Genomic DNA, 17,170 nt, shown 5'->3' on the forward strand with positions numbered 1-17,170 from the left:
GCACTTATTCTGCATATTGGCCAATAGCCAGAGACAGGCTGAGGTAATGAGATTCCTCAGACAAAGTAGATTTACTCAAGTAAAATCTTACTCAAGCAAGATTCAGGCAATAAGCCATAGTGTCTTAATTCCAAAGTCTGTCCAGAAAGAGGTCATAAAACAGGGCCATAAATGTATCCAATTATAAGGAAGGAAGTGAAAGCCATGAAGCTGAGAATGACCATAGAAAAAGAGAAATGGACAGACATGGAAATGCACACCAAGAGGACAAACAGCAGAAGAGAAAAGGTACAAACTCCGGGAGTTTGAAGTCACTGGGAATCATATGCTTTGGTCTTTGAGAGTCTCAGCCAGGGACTATGGCTGAGTATCCATTTCCCTCATTGCGAAGTATGTTTCCCACAGCACGTCTCAACCAGTGTATCCCGATCACAGGGTCTCGGTACTTCCATCGCCCTTAAATTCCTAGCAAATCAAGGGGGGTGATCTCAAATTCCATCCTTAAAACTATTCTTTGCCCACCAATGAGGCAATATCCTATGGACAATTTGACATATTGAAACATATAGAATGGTTATAGAATGGTTTTACTTTGAGTAAGGTACAGTGATCTTAGAAAGGATATACAGTACAATATATGGCTTTTTTGCTCAAGGCTGGCACTCTATCACTTGAGTTAGAGCTCCATTTCTGGCTTTTTGGTGATTAATTGGAGATAAGAGTCTTACCAACTTTCCCACCTGGGCTGGCTTTGAACTGAAATGAGTAGCTAGGATTATACAGATTTTTTTTTTTTTGGTCAGTCGTGGGGCTTGAACTCTGGGCTTGGGTGCTGTCCCTGCGCTCTTCAGCTCAAGGCGAGCACTCTACCACTTGAGCTACAGCACCACTTCCTAGCTAGGATTATACATAAGCGCCACTGTCACCCAGCCAGCCATAACAGAATTTTTATTTCTATCTCATATTGCACACTTTTTAAACTGCAGCACATTAAAGTTAATTTTCTCAACTGGGCTGTAAACATTACAATTTCTAGGACTATATTAAAATAAAAAAAAGAAACTATCCAGTTTGTTCTCTGCAGATATTTTCATTTGGGAGTTCTGCCCCATTTTTTATATTTTTATGAAGGAATATTATATTGAAAAGTTTAAGAGCTACCATTACGAAATTTTCAAAATCACACTGGAAATAATTATTAGCCTTGAGTATTTTTGTTTTTCTTACTGTAAATTATACCCAAAGTCAAGATTTACAGGCAAAACCAAAACACTATGAAAATATGTCCAGGAAAACATGTGAGTTATTGAGAAATTGAAAACTTATCTTACTAAAGGATCCGTTTATACATTTGCCAACAAGTTCAACAGCAAACATAAGTATTCACGTTAGCTTTGTTTTCACAACAGAAAAACATGTTGCTTCTAGTTTTTGGATGTTCCGTGTGTGTGTGTGTGTGTGTGTGTGTGTGTGTGTGTGTGTGTGTGTGTGTGTGTGTGTGTGTGTGTGTGTGTGTGTGTGTGTGTCACACATTCTCTGCTCTGGGAAAGGTTTCCTGTCCAGGCTACTTCATTCCCTTGCGTAATCGCTATTTCTGTGTTAATTGCTGTCCCACCTCCCGTCCCTCTATGTTAACTCATCATGTGCCGTCATTAATTGGGCATTTTCATTTGGGGGGGGGAGGGACAGTGGCTGACTCAGCATTTGACAGCGTGCCTTTCTGCAGCACTCACAGGCCAGCTTCCCACATCTTCTGCAGCACGCTTCTCTACTCTCTTTTTTAAGCTTCCTTACAAAGCATGAGAGGAGCCAGGCATCCATGGCTCACACCTGTAAATTCTAGATACTCAGGAGGCTGAGATTTAAGAGCCATGGGACCAAACCAACCAGGCAGGAAAGTCAGTGAGACTCTTACCTCCAACTTAGCACTAAAAACTGTGAAGTAGAGCTGGGACTGAACTGGTAGAGCACTAACCAGTATTGGCACACACAAACATACACAGACACACACACACAAATCACAAGAGGATTTCTGAAGATGGTACAGATTAAAAGAGCTTTTCATGGTTTTGCATATTGAGAACCTAGCCACCATCTTGCCCTTATTATAAAGGGTAGATTGAAATGTAAAGATGTATCTAGCATTTTTTAAAGAAACATTAAAAAGAGTTCTTTTTTGTTGTAGAAAACATTAAAAAACTAGTTCTTTCTGGCTGTAGAAAACAGTTGAAGAGGTATATTATTCTCCTTCTTTATAATAACCACTGTAATTAACATTTGTGTAACCATATCTGTGATGATCTAAGTTGCCCATGACTTCAATGCTTTCCAGTAGTAACTTTATAAGGTAGATTCCCCTATCACACAGAAACGGTTCAGGCACTGAACCGTCAATAACTTGCCCAAGTCACACGGCCTTTGGAAGGCGGCAGCAGGCCTTCAACAGTGATAAAGTCCAACCTCACCCTAAGCTCCTGCCACTTCCATTTACTGGAAAAGTCAGCTGGAATCCAAGATCAAACCTGCTCTTGCCACAAAACCACCATGTGACATCCCAGGAAAAATATTTCCAGTGTCCTGAATGGTACACGGCCCGCACTATGGCTTGACCATTCCAGCTTGAACATGTGCTTCTGGTCAACCATTTCTGCTACTCCCTGGTGGGTAGCCTATCATTGCAGGCTGCATTGATGGATGTCTTTCATTTTTCTTCTTATAGGAAATATTCAGATGAGCTTTAAAAACTAGGAGCTAACAAACGTTTGAATATGCTTAATCACCTTCAAAATTTAGGAATTTGGGGCTGCGGTATAGCCCAGTGGTACAGCTTACACTAAGTATGTACTAAGGTCTTGGGTTCAATCCACAGCACTAGGAAAAACAGAAAAAAAAATCAGAATTTCAGCACAGTTACAGAAGTGATGTCTCTGGCCAGGCTCTGTGCAAGGGTTGGGGTTAGAGCAATGGTCCAGGCCACACCTGTCCTGAGGGAGCTATAGGAGATGAAGAAATTCCCCACACAAGTGGACATTTGCTATACTGGAAAACTTTACCTCTAGGATATGCTTTCAGGATTTGGGCAATTCTGGGATTCTACACGTTTCTAAACTAGTGGCAAAGGAAAAGTCTTCCCTCCATGGTGGCTAAGAGTCATTCTGTCCTTTGACATTCTTGCTGTTTTCTCCCAGAATCTGTCTCCATAGGCCACAGGAGAGAGCAGAATACAATGCTGGTTAAGAGTACACCACACAAAGTCAGGTTGCCTGCTTCCAAATCCTGATTTCACCACTTAGGACTGCAGAACCTCAGCAAGCTATTTAAGTTCTATGAGCCTTATAGATAAGGACACTAATGTAACCATCATGAGGATTCAACGAGCAAATACGTACGAACAGGACTATGAACAAGACTTGACTCAGGCATCTCTTGTTTGTTATAATTACTACACATTTAATATATAATTAGCTAATTTTAGTTTTTCCTTTACTAGGATGACAACTTCTGTGGGGTGCAGATTTTATTTTGTTTTGTTCATGGTATCCTGAAGCACCTAGCATTTGAAGGTGACTAGTAAAGAGTTTGGTGAAGGAAGGAATGCACTCCAAGTGCTGGCCAGTTGTTCTCCATTTACATCGAGCTTCTCTTATCAGAACCATCCTATTCTTAGTCCTTTGGACCACAGTGGGACTGTCTAGTATTCTCAACCCACACCCTACTCCTACCTAGCTACCTCTCACCTTCTTGCTAGCCTAAGTCTAACTGCTAGCGATAGATTTCCATTAGGACCAAGTCAAAGCTTGTTCAGAAAGCAGACGAGGCATAAAGCAACACCCTACCTTGCGAATAACCAATGTGAAGTGGGGCTGGAGGCACAATTTGAGTGGTAGAACATTTGCCTAACAACTGTGAGGCTCTGAGTTCAATCTCCAGTAGCACAGGAAAAAAAAATTAGGAAAAAAGGGTTGGAGGCAGCAGACCTCAACAGTAGAGTGTCAGCCCAGCAAGCTCAAGGCCCTGAATACACATATGTATACACACATGCATGTGTGTGCAACATGCACACACAAACACAGATTTTGGGCTGGGTATGATGGCTTAAGCTTATAGTTCAAGCTACCTGAGAGGTTGAACTAGAGGATCATTTGAATTCAGGAGTTCAAGGCCAGCCTGGACAATAAAAGAACATAAACTTTGGGAAATGAGATGGACACGAGATGCTTTACCTGGACTAAAGATTCCATTAGGTTTCGCACAACTTTGTCTTGGTCTTCAGTCAGGATCCTGTGAAGGGTGGCTCGTCTTTCACTGTCCTTCCTCAGCAAAAAGAATCCGGAGTCTTTCTCCTCAGGGGAAGGTGGGGCACTGTGATCTTCAAAATTTTCATCAGGAATGCTTTAAAAATGCATGCAACATCAATCAGTTTCCTTTATAAAACAATGTGCTTTGCAGTGTTTTGTGTGTGTGTGTGTGTGTTGAACGCACGCGTGCACGCCAGTCTTAAGATTTCAACTCAAGATCTTGCACTCTTGCTTAGCTGACACTCTATCACTTCAAGCACACACTTCTACTTCTGAGTTTTGGAGAGGAGAGTCTGGTGAATTTACCTGTGATAGCTTCAAGCTGCAATCCTTAGATCTCAGCCTCCTGAGGAGCTAGGATATTATAAGCACAATGTATTTTCACCCGAAAGAAGTTGAATCCTTACCCCAAAAAAAGCGTCCGTATTCCTTTCACATCTTTTTCTCCACAGGACTTGGCTCTGGTTTTGAAAGAGAAGGGGTCCACCTTCAACTCTGTGTCGGGTGACACTGAGCCGTACTCACTGCTGCTGCTGGTGTCCTCCACCAGGACAGGGACCGGCAAGGAGATGCTCCTAAGATACTCTGCGGGGATGGGAGGAGGAAATAGGGTAATTAAGGATCTCAAAAACTTGACACATTGGTTGAAACACTGGTTGAAAGAGACGAGCATCCTTTGTCAAATATTTCATGAGCAGCACAATGGTACTACATGAGGCTATTATAATTCTTCCCTTGCTCAGTACAGCCCAGGCGAGCGTCTGCTAGGAAAGGGCCTCTGCGGTCCTGCTGGGAATAGCTCAAGGGTGACAAACATAAGAAAAGATCAGGCCTGGAGAGCCAGGGTGTTGATCTGCCTTGTTTTAAATAATGACTTAATTATTTGTACTCACAGTTTTCATATCTATAAAAGATGAGATACATTATTTACTTTCAGTGGTATTGGGGTTTTAACTCAGGGCCTTGTACTTGGTAGGCTGGTGCTTTACCACTTGAATCATATTTCCAATCATTTTTGTTTTTTTTTTTAAATAGAGTCTTCCATTTTTGCCTAAATGGCCCTGGACAGAAATACTCCTATTTATACTCCCAACATATCTGGGAAGATAGGTGCATGCCACTATGCACAGCTTTTTAAAAACTGGGTGAGACGGCATATCTCATCTCCAATTAACCACCAGAACACTGGAAGTGGTGCTGGGGCTCAAGTGGTAGAGCGCTAGCCTTGAGAAGAAGAGCTGAGGGACAGCACCCAGGCCCAGAGTTCAAGCCCCACAACTGACCAAGAAGAAAAAGAAAAAGAAGGGGTGACTAAGTGGGGTGCTGTGGGTCTAAACCACAGGATCTAGTCCTGTTTTACTTAAAACAAATATGCTCTGACAACTTATGTCATGGTTCAGCTTACAGATACATTGAAAAAGCACTCTTTGTGCACAAAATTTTGGAAACTAAGGGACTTTAGCCCTTCCTGGTTCTCAGATACTATGAGTACTAGGATTTTATAGCAAACAGGGGCTTCTATTTTACTGAGTCATGTAACACAATAGCAGTTGCCTACATTTCATCAAACATTGACTATAAAAAGAATAACTTTTGCCAAAAACTTCTTTAATATCTCAGTGCTGCAAACATCTTTTGCTAAAGAAGGCAGGTGTAAAGTTCTAAAAAGAGAAATCCACTGTTGCCTAGAAACCTCTTATTTAATTTTTCTTGAGCAGGGACAAGTCAACAACTGCCCACATCTCAGAGATCAGAGGAAAGACAGACATGTTCCAGGAGGCTCATAGCTTCTTTACCAGTCCAGACATGGGTGATACTCTTTACAGTATGTACAGCCGTCAGAGATGGAGGTGAGCTGTGGCTCACTACTGTAATTCTAGCTACATGGGAAGCTGAGATCCACAGGACTGAGGTTCAAAGCCAGCTTGGGCAGAAAACTCCTTAACAAAAAGAAGGGCGGGAGGCATGCCTCAAGTGGTAGAGTGCCAGCCAAGCAAGCAAGCCAACAAGCGTGAGGCCCTAATTTCAAACCCTCGTACACAAATCTAAAGATAAAAAAGAAAAAGAAGTGGAGGGACTGTATTTAGAAAACAGAATCAATATTTCTTGGGGCCAAGCAGGTTTGTTCTATCTAGACTACTACCACATGAAAGTTCTTTACACCTTGCATGTATCTTCATCTAAACACAAGAAAGAAGGAGGCCTTAATTATACTGCTTTTTACTCTTTTGGTCTTATTATGTAGTTTGCTTTCCAGTAATGACAGAGCCTACGTTCTATCTGTGAATTTTAAGGTTGCTATAGATACTGATTGCCTAAAAGGAGACTGGTTGAAGTAAGACTGAATACACTGAAGAATGGAACCCAGTGTGTGTCATTATGGCTCATCTCAGAAATAGATTTGCAGATGTTTTGCAGTCTCTGAATGTACAGTCTTGGTCCCTTCTCTGACTGATTTTAAATTAGTAAACCTGATTTTCCTTCTCTGTTAGGCCATACATCCATTCATCCAATATACAGTGACTGAACATAGACCATTTGTTGGATGGCCATCTTGATTCTTCAGGTCTCACCCCACAGAAAGTCTTCACGGAACTCACACACTCAGACTGACTTCACTGAGGCTCTCCCCCTCTGAAGTTTTCTTTGTACAGAGTAACTTATACTAAGGTATGGTTGACATTTGTCCCCTGTGTCTCCTCTACATCAGCAATAGCTCCGTAAGCCAGGACCACAACCTTTATCATCATTAAACATCCAGGCCTGGCACATTTCCTGTGCACACAGCAAGTATGCAATAAATGCTTAAGTTAAAGTGGATGACTTAAATCTCTGGGTCTGCACGCAGTTTCTGGGGGAGCTGTTGGGTTTAGACAAATCATTCATGTGCTATAGTTCAAATATCCCACCCAAACTCATGGCCAAACTTCACTTCTGCTATGAGGTATTCACAAGTGACATCCCGTGGAACTGTTAGGTGACTGGGTCATGATGGTAGATGCTGCATGGAGTTCCACCAAAGAATTAGTGGATTAGAGAATTAATGGGTTAGGTAGGAATGGCTTTGTCATAAAAATGGTCTCTCTCTGCCTTTTTGGCTCTGTTTTCCCATGTGATGCTGGGCGCCATCTTGGGACTTTGAGAGAGAGCCCCCGCCGGCAAAGCAGGCACTCAACAGCTCTGAAGCAGACACTGGTACCATGCTTCTGAACCTCCAGAACTGGGAGCTAAATCAGCCTCTTTGTCTTATAAATGATCTAATGTGTGCTATCTGGTCATAGCAACAGAAAAGGACTAAGATATATTTCTCATCATAGGAAAAAGAGGACCTCATCATCATCACCTTTCCACAACTTTCCCTAGCAGAAGCCACATGCAGTTATAGAAGGCAGAGACCCTCAGGCAGGGCAATGGGTATACTCTAGAAAGAAACAGGCATATAAAGGACAATGGGGAAAGGAAAATGCCTGTTGCACCTACTGATCTAGAACAGGAAGACCAGGATGTTCTCATGGTTATAGTTTGCAAGGAGTTCTGAAGGTCTCAGGAATACCAGAAAACAATTGTATGGGGCTTCCTTCCTAGTTAGTTTGGTACATGTTTTGCTTTCCTTGGGAGGATAGAGAAGCACTCAGGACCATCTCGTTCATGCAAAGAAATTCCTTCAGCTGAGAATCTGTATGTGTAGATTGTGGGAGTGTCCATTCTTTATAGGCCCAAGTCTTTGTCTTAACTAGGAAAGGAGAGAAGGCAGAGCAAGGAGAGATATATACTAGCAGGTAAAAGGTCCAGCGCATCAGGAGGCCTAGGGCAGTTTTGACTTTGGAAAATCAGGAGGCCCTTAGGAGAAGGGTAGGGAACCTTCAGGCTATTGCCCACAACTTCTAACAAGCCTCTTGGTACCAACAAGGTACTAAGAAATTAGTACCTTGATCAGGGGTCCAGAGCAAGTAGTATAGAGCTGCAGTGAGAATAAGTGTCTCATTTTCTCCCCACACTCCCATGAGCAGGTAGTGCAGTTGAACCCACTGGACAGATGTGGTGACAGAGTGAGTCATGTTCAAGGCCCACCAGTCAACAAGGGAACCCAGATGTGTGCTTAATACTCACCCTCCCTGACTATAAATCCTCAAGATTTTATAATATCTTAAGTGGAATTACATTGTAAAGACAGAGCAGATTCCAAACTCCTATTGAATCAGCCTGAGCACAAAGGTGAGAATGTACATGAAGGCACAACTGACCAGTTCAGTGGATGTAACCTTCCATCACACCCTCACTCTGGCAATGCTCACTGGGAACTGCCAACTCAACAGTGTGCATAACTGAGTCCACAGAAGTTAAATGCTTGTGTGACAGGAACTTGTTTCCTGTGAGCAAAACCCAGGCCACATGGAAGGGATCAGAGTGACACTAGAGTGACAGCTAAAACAAGTAAGCTATCACATATATATCTAGAAAGTGGCTGCAAAAAATGAAAACCAACTTCCATGTATGCCAACAGGATGCTCGCTCAGAAGGCTGAGAAACACTGGAGGTTATACCTGGTTAAAAAAAAATGTAGTGACTCACTGATTTCCACAGCCCAGAATATGAGGGGAGGAAGCAGGCAATGGCAGAGGGAGGTATCTTGCCTTTCTCAGAAACTCTTCATCAAAAATTCATAATGGTAGGAGGAAAAATAGAGAGATAGTTCCCAGGAACCCCCAAGTAATGGGCCTCAAAAGTGCATTGACTGGCTTAGCATATCTGAAAAACTGAAACGCATGCAAAGACCTGCGTCTCCTCCCTTTGGACCATACTATGCATACAAAATAAGTATTAGACTCCCCCCACTTCTTCTGTTAGACCTATACATTCATTCATCCAATATACTCCACTTCCATCAACTACTCATCTAATCTAATAGAATCCCAAACTCTGAATGCTTCTTTACTATTCTTTAAAATACTTTGGCTGAACTTCCCAGAGCAAATCTGGTTAAAAGCCGATTAGGGAAACAAATAAGCTTTCCTGACCCACTTCAGAAAGAAGGTACTATCCCACAGACGACTGAGGAAGGTGCCTGATGCTGACCTTTTACAATGGCCACCATTAGGTGGTCAGCTTGTCAGCTGGCTCCTAAATAAGAAGGCATGGACTTCATTCAAATTGACGACTTAAAAAACAATGGCACTCTCTTGCATGCAGGGGACAATAATTGAGGCCTCCTTCATAGAAGAGATAGGTGAGCAGTTTCTGAAACACTGAAGCCAGCCAGGTTCAGAGCTGCACACATTCTTAGTACTCAGAAGCTTCCCACACAGACAATGGGCGAGGATGAGGCTGTGCAGCGGAGTTTATCACACCACATGCCAATCCTCAACTCAATGGACATAAGGTAAAAAACAAACTCACCATTGGATCCAGTAGAAAGAACTGTGGGAAGAAAAGCAAACAGCAGGATGAGGCACATGTTGGCTTTGTTATTAATCAGAAATCAACAAACAGTGCATGCTTGAAGTGGGATCCCTGAGCTTTCCAAATATTCAATCTGCCCATCCTCATCCAATAGAAACACCCCAAATGCCAAAAATAAATTGAGCCTTTACTCATTTGTTTCTTTCTGGAATGAGTTATGTAAATTATTTGTTACACAAAGATAATTTACTTACATTTTTATCATAGGTAACAATCTCTTTTTTTCTTCTGGGGATTAGTCAGAAAGATACTGTCTGAGGGAAAGCGGGTGTTTCCTTCTACAGACAACTATAAGGATCCAGTCCTGCGATGGCGTGGAAGTTGAACAGTTCTGAGCAGCCCTGTAGCCCATTCATGGGAATTTGAGGTTTCAGCTTGGAGGGGCTACATTTCCCCTTTTCACACATTAACCTTTGTATTCACAATGCTAGAATGTCCCAGATGTTGCTGTATTAATTACAAGCTGTGTGATGGAACACGACTATTAATGAGAAACTAGCATTTGTGAATAGTGTCCAAGAACACTGTGCCAGTGATGTTCAGAAACAGGTTAGTCTACTTCTAGAAAATTCTCTCATGTTAAAATTCAGAATTTAGAGACTCTGACCCATATATCCTTAAAAAACATTATAAACATGAGGTACAGAAGGGTTATAGTTTCATAAGTCAGATAAAGAGGAGTACATTTCTTTTTGGACAATATCAACCCTTCCCTCATTCTCTCCCAGTTTTTCCCTCCCATCCCCACTCACAAGCTGTGTAGTTCATTTTCAACATAGTGTCCACTGAGTACCACTGCTACGTTTTTCCCCCTTTGTCCCTCCATTTCTGTGCCCCCCCACTTTCCCAAATAACTGATAACTGAACAAACAAGACAAAAAGAAAATAAAATAAAAGCCACAACAACCCCCCCCCACAAACTCTTGTTTCCATTTCCTGGAGTTCATTTCAATAAATACAAACATAATCCGAGGCACATAGGCATTGTATCTTTGTGTCTTGCCTCTAAGAGCATCCTCCTTTTGACCCATATCCTTTTCATGCAGCCACATACCTGAGAGCTTGGGTTGTGTCTTTTTCTTTTTGCTGGAAACTTTTAAGAACTCATCAACAAGCAAGTCATTAGCACAGGCTCTCTTGTCAGGGTCTGGTTCAAAACACTTCAGTATGAATGCCTTGGCCTCTGCAGACATGGACTCAGGGATTTCAGGGTGAACTTTAAACATCCCCACCTAAGGCACAGACAGAACACAATGTGTCTTCCAAGTGGCCATTTCATCACGTGAGCTCCAGGACCCATGACCTGCCTGACCCCTCTCCCTCATCATGTACCCTGCAGGTACATCTCCACGTGAGGCGGACGTGCTGCCTCTGTAGCTACGCAGCACCTCCTGAGCACAGAAACTTCTCCAGTGCTACTGTAACTCTACCACAGATACACAAGGAACAATTAGCTTAAGACAGAAGACAGCATTATGAAGTACTATACATTGCTGTGTTAATATAAGGCTCTCTAAACTTAGAATATGTTTGAAGGTTGTTACTCCACAAAGATGTTTGTAGATGAGACCGTTGAGTTGCTGAGAATAGTAATGTGAAGGTACAGTGCTGGGATTTTCCCCAACCACCCAGTAGTGTAAATATTATTCTCCTAACACCAACGAGGAAACTAAGGCTCAGGAGAAATGAGGTTACGTGGTTATGGAAAGGTAGATCTGGGAATTAAACCTTGATTGGATTGGATTAAAGCCTATGTTGATTCCCCTATTATGTAATTTGTGAATTTTTTCCCTATTTTAAATCATCTACATTGAGAGATTTTTAGCTAGGCAGTGGATCATATCTCTAATCCTAGCTACTTGGGAGATAGAGATGGAGAGAATGGGAAGTTAGGGGAAGTTCAAAAGACTCCATCTTAACCATCAAGTGAACATGGTGGCAAGCACCAGTCAACCCAGCTATGGCAGAAAGCATAAATAGGAAGATGGAGGTCTACTTTGTCCTGGGCAAAAAAGTAAGATCCTATCTCAAAATAACTAGAGCAAAAAGGGCTAATGGCATGGCTCATGCAGTGGAATCCCTGTCTAGCAAGCATGAAGTCATAAGTTCAAATGCCAATACCATAAAAAAGTACTTTAAGATTAAATAAATAGCTGGGTGCTGATGGCTTACACCTGTAATCCTAGCTACCCAGGAGACTGAGATCTGAGGATCACGGTTCAAAGCCAGCCTGGGCAGGAAAGTCCGTGAGACTCTTATCTCCAATAAAACCATTAGAAAAACCAGAGTGGCGCTGTGGCTCAAGTGGTAGAGTGCTCACCTTGCACTGAAGAACGAGGGACAGTGCCCACCCAAGCCTAGAGTTCAAGCCCCATACCGACAAAAAAGAAAAGATTAAATAAATAGTATTTTCTATCACAAGCCTAGAGTTCAAGCCCCATACCGACAAAAAAGAAAAGATTAAATAAATAGTATTTTCTATCACATTGTTATCATTCTAAAAAAAAGTCTAATGATGTTTTCACATATTTAATGAAGAGAAAATGTTCTAAGAAATATTTCTGTTGTTCTATAGCTTATATATATTCTTATATAAACAATTTTTAATAATTATGGTGTTTTACTATGTGTTAAGTCACTATTCTAAGTGCTCAAAATCTCAAAAATCTGTTTAGATAAGTACTATTTTGTGTGTGTGTGAGAGAGAGAGATTTGGCTTTGAACATAGGGCCTTACACTTGCTAGGCAAGTCCTTAGGTATTATTTTTATCTCCCTCTATAGACATGGAAGCTGAGGTGGTAATTTGCTCAAAGTCTCAACTATCTTGATCATGTTAAAGCCAGGATTCAGAAGTGTTTCAATTCAGCCTAGATTTAAACATTGTAGAATCTATGTAATATCATCTCTTAGAGACAGTGTCACTTCTGTGCACAGCTCAGCCTGGCCTATGGCATACAGAGGTGTAACAATAATAATCACTGCACTAGTAGTAGTAGAACAGCACTTCAGAGTGAAACCTGAGAATGGTGAAAACTGGAAGGACTTGCCAAGAACAGAAGGTAACATGTAGGAGGGCTTTGCTTCCTAGGAAACAGTTACCATGGAAAACTTCCTGCTGGCCCAGTACAGTCAGGTCACTGCCTCACTCACTGTTCAGGTGTCCAAATCGTGGCACCTGGACTCACTCATGTTTATTTCCATGTCAGTGCCTCTAATCATGGCTGGAGGGGCGGGGAAGCATGCTTCCCCTCGCTAAAGAATTGCTTATTAGCAAGTTAACAGGCTAGAATAAACTTGAAAATGGTTGACCTTTACAAAACGGCAATTATGCGCTTTAAAAAAATGGACTTTTGAAATTTATATGGTCAAGAAATAAAGGAAAATATCAGTTTGATTGAATTTCTAGATGTTAAGAGTATAAATAGGACTGGGAAGGTGGCTCAGAGGTAGAGTGCTTGCCTTGCATGCATGAAATCCTGGGTTCAATTCCTCAGTACCACATACACAGAAAAAGCCCCAAGTGGTGCTGTGGCCAAATGGTAGAGTGCTAGCCTTGAGCAAAAGGAGCTCAAGGACAGTGCCCAGGCCCTGAGTTAAAACCCAGGACTGGCAAAAAAAAAAAAAAAAACACAAATATATCTTACATTGCCCTATGTGGAAAAATATTCATATGGTTTCCCAAAAGAGCGTAACTCATCTTATTCTGGGATATTGAGTAGTTGAAGAATATTATCCTGAATCTCACTTCAGAATTGAGAAAACTAAAGCAGAGGCAGGTCAACCATGTGAGACGAGGGCAATGAGTGTGTGTGTGTGTGTGTGTCTGTGTGTGTGTGTGTCTGTCTGTCTGTCTGTCTTCTTGAACTTGAATGTGCTTTCAACTTCTGGTTACTCGAGATATTTTCCTTAAAAAGCATGTATATATAGAACATGGTTATGGAAACCCTTATCTCCTCGGTTTTGAAACAGAAGAAAATTATAGGCTCATGCCTGTAATCCTAGCCACTACGGAGGCTGAGATCTGAGTGTCACAGTTTAAAGCCAGCACAGGCTGAAAAGTCTGTGAGATTCTTATCTCCAATTAAGCACCCCAAAAACCCAGAAGTAGTAGAGCTTTAGCCTTGAGCAAAAAGAGCCTAGGCCCCAAGTTCATGCCCCGTACCAGCGTATGTGTGCGTGAGGAGCACACACACAAAGAAAAGAAAAAAAAGAAGAAAATGCGACCTTGAACATGGCTGCTTGCGGCTCTCCTAGTTCATAGAATGGTGGTTTTCCTGTGGCCATTTCGATGATTGTGCAGCCCAAAGACCAAATGTCTGCTGCCTTCCCATAGCCTCTCGGGCCTTTATCAATGATCTCTGGTGCCATGTACTGAAGGGTACCTGGAAATGATTTAAATACAATTCCACTTGAAAACCGGGGACAGATAGATAACTTTTTTTCTGCATAAATAAGACATGATTTGTATCCTAGTACCTCATTTTCTTTGAAGTTCAGTTTTTTCCTCTGCTGTTATTGAAATGAAAAGGGCCATTTTTATCATGAATCCTATCAGTGATACAGCTATCACCAATATTATCTATTTATGAAGAGGTATATTCTTTTTTTTTTTTTTGGTCGGTCATGGGGCTTGAATTCTGGGCTTGAATGCTGTCCCTCAGCTCTTCAGCTCAAGGTTAGCGTTCTACCACTTGAGCTACAGTGCCACTTCCGGTTTTCTGGTGGTTTTTATTGGAGATAAGAGTTTCACGGACTTTCCTGCCCAGGCTGGCTTTGAACCGTGATCCTCAGATCTCAGCCTCCTGATAGCTAGGATTACAGGCGTGAACCACTGGTGCCGGGCTTGAAGAGGTATATTCTTAGTCTCTAAAATAGTGGAGTATACAGGTGCATACTACTCCACCTTCAGTCTTCTGAAAATAACTGAGAATATATCAACATATCTGCTGCATTCAGTTCTGAAAATATATAAATATGGTTGCTACATGTACTTCTAATCTTTTCCAGGAAAAAATTCTATTTCATTCATTCAATCCTTTAGATCTATACTTCTCAGATAATGAATTGAGTACATATTTCTTCGGTCTTCATTTTAGAGGACACTGTGGTCAGTGAAATAAGTCAGGCATAAAGATGAATCCCACAGATCTTACCCATGTGGAGTCCAAAAAGGCTGATCTCAGAGAAGCCAAGAAGAGAATAATGGCTACCAGAAACAAGGTAGGGGAGGAAGCAAGGGAGGTAGGGAGGGGAGAAGCAAGGGAGCAGGAGGGGAAGGTGGTTAATGACTTAATAAGTTATGGTGAAATAGGAGGAGCTCTGCTCTACAGTAAGTGGGAATAGCTGATGATCATGTGTTGTATGTTTCAAAAAAAATCCAGACACAGGGATTTAAATGTTTTTATCACCAAGAAATAATAATACCATCCTGATTTGGACTTTACATAATGCACACATGTATTGAAAATCTCATGGTATCCCATTAATTGTACAATTTTTGTGTCTGTTTGTGATATTGAACTGAGGATCTCAAGTTTGCTAGGCAAACCTCTGCCACTTGAGCTATGCTCTGCTTTCCCTAGATCCTTGTATAATTTTTTTTTTGTTGGTCGTGGGGCTTGAACTCTGGGCTTGGGTGCTATCCTTCAGCTCTTCAGCTCAAAGTGAGTGCTCTACCGCTTGAGCCATAGTACCACTTCTGGTTTTCTAGTGGTTTATTGGAGATAAGAGTCTAACAGACTTTCCTGCCCAGGCTGGCTTTGATCCTCAGATCTCAGCCTCCTGAGTAGCTAGGACTACAGGCATGAGCCGTCAGCGCCTGGCCAATTTTTGTTTTTTTAAGAGAGGGTCTTAGTAACTTTGCCTGGGCTGGCCTCAAACTGTGATCCTTCCACCTACCTTGCTAGTAGCTAGGATTGGGATGGCAGGTGTACTCTATTATACCAAGCTTTTTATTTTCTCTTTTAAGTACTGGAGTTTTGAACTCAGGGACTCATACTTGAGGCAGGCAAATGGTCTACCACTGAGCCATGCCTCTAGTTCTTTTTTTGTGTCAGTTATTTATGAGAGAGAATCTCACTTCTTGTCTTAGGATGTACTTAGACAAAGATCCATCTATTTTAAGATGTTCATTATAACTGGGATATGTATATGCCACTATGCCCTATTTCTTCTGTTAAGCTGGAGTCTTGTGGAGTTTTCTTCCCTGGGAGCTGGTCTAGAACCAAAATCCTACTGATCTCAGCTTCCTAAATAGTTAAGAATTACCAGCACAAGCTGGGCACCAGTGGCTCACACCTGTAATCCTAGCTACACAGGAGGCTGAGATCTGAGGATCCTGGTTCAAAGCCAGCCCGGGCAGAAAAGTCCGTGAAACTCTTATCCCCAATAAACCACAAGAAAATCGGAAGTGGTGCTATAGCTCAAGTGGTAGAGTGCTAGCCTTGAGCTGAAGAGCTGAGGGACAGCACTCAGGCCCAGAGATCAAGCCCCATGACCAACAACAAAAAAAAGAATTACTGGCACAAACCACCAGTGTTCAGCTAACCCAGCTTTATTTATTAAAGTCTTGATAATTTTTATTTATTTTATTCAAGTATGCCTTGAACTCTGAATCTCCTATCTTTATCATCTAAGTAGCTAGGATTACAGATGTTAGCTATCACATTGAGTTTAAACTGAAGTGAGTTCAAGGCCAACTTGTGCTACATACTGACACCACTATTACCACCACCACCACCACTATCAACAACAACAAACAAACAAAAATTCCAATATAAATTTGAGAATTTCTTGCCACTGCAGCTGTGAACACTGGAGTGTCCACAGGTCTATATGAAGTCTACTATCAATCGAGTATTCTTTGAGGTATATAGAATAAAGGAGTGGAATAAGTAGAAATCCTGGGCATATGGTGCTTACATTTTTCAGTGGAAGACAAATAACAAAGTATTATCATATGGGTAAGTAAACTATATATAGTATGGTAGAAAGTCACATGCTATTACAAATGGAAAAAAATAGAGCAGGGTAAAGGGAACCAGAAGCCCCAGGAAGGCTCCCATGGTCAAGAAGAAATTCATGGGAGGTCTTACTGGGGAGGTGACCTTGGGATTAAGGCATCAAGGGCTGAAGCTATGCTAGTAGCTGTGAGAAGAACATTCTGTGTCTGCACAGAAGAATGTGCAAAGGACCTGAAACATTACCTTGAGTGGTGTCATGAGGAAATGCAGGAAGGTGCAGAATATGCAAGCAGGGAACAGTAGGAAGGGACATGTGAGCCTTGTCCGGCACCTTGTAAGGACTTCTGCATTTGTTTTCTAAAAGAAATAGGAAGTCATGAATAGCTCTGGGTGATAGGGCTTGACGTGTGTGTGTGTGTGTGTGTGTGTGTGTGTGTGTGTGTGTGTGT

The 17,170-nt window shown here is 41.8% G+C and overlaps 1 protein-coding gene across 1 annotated transcript in view; it reads right to left on the bottom strand.

Annotated features, from left to right (window-relative positions):
• Nucleotides 1–17,170, bottom strand: part of Map3k5 (mitogen-activated protein kinase kinase kinase 5) — a 179,287-nt gene that overhangs the window by 20,348 nt on the left and 141,769 nt on the right. The window contains exons 17-21 of the mRNA XM_013026787.1: nt 13,984–14,141; nt 10,813–10,990; nt 9,696–9,716; nt 4,706–4,883; nt 4,224–4,392 (exon numbers count right to left, since the gene is read on the bottom strand). Coding sequence (XP_012882241.1) covers nt 4,224–4,392; nt 4,706–4,883; nt 9,696–9,716; nt 10,813–10,990; nt 13,984–14,141 — 704 coding nt within the window. The remainder of the gene's footprint in view (nt 1–4,223; nt 4,393–4,705; nt 4,884–9,695; nt 9,717–10,812; nt 10,991–13,983; nt 14,142–17,170) is intronic.

Source organism: Dipodomys ordii, unplaced genomic scaffold (assembly GCF_000151885.1).
Source record: "Dipodomys ordii isolate 6190 unplaced genomic scaffold, Dord_2.0 Scaffold97, whole genome shotgun sequence".
In the NCBI taxonomy this organism is placed as follows: Eukaryota; Metazoa; Chordata; class Mammalia; order Rodentia; family Heteromyidae; genus Dipodomys; species Dipodomys ordii.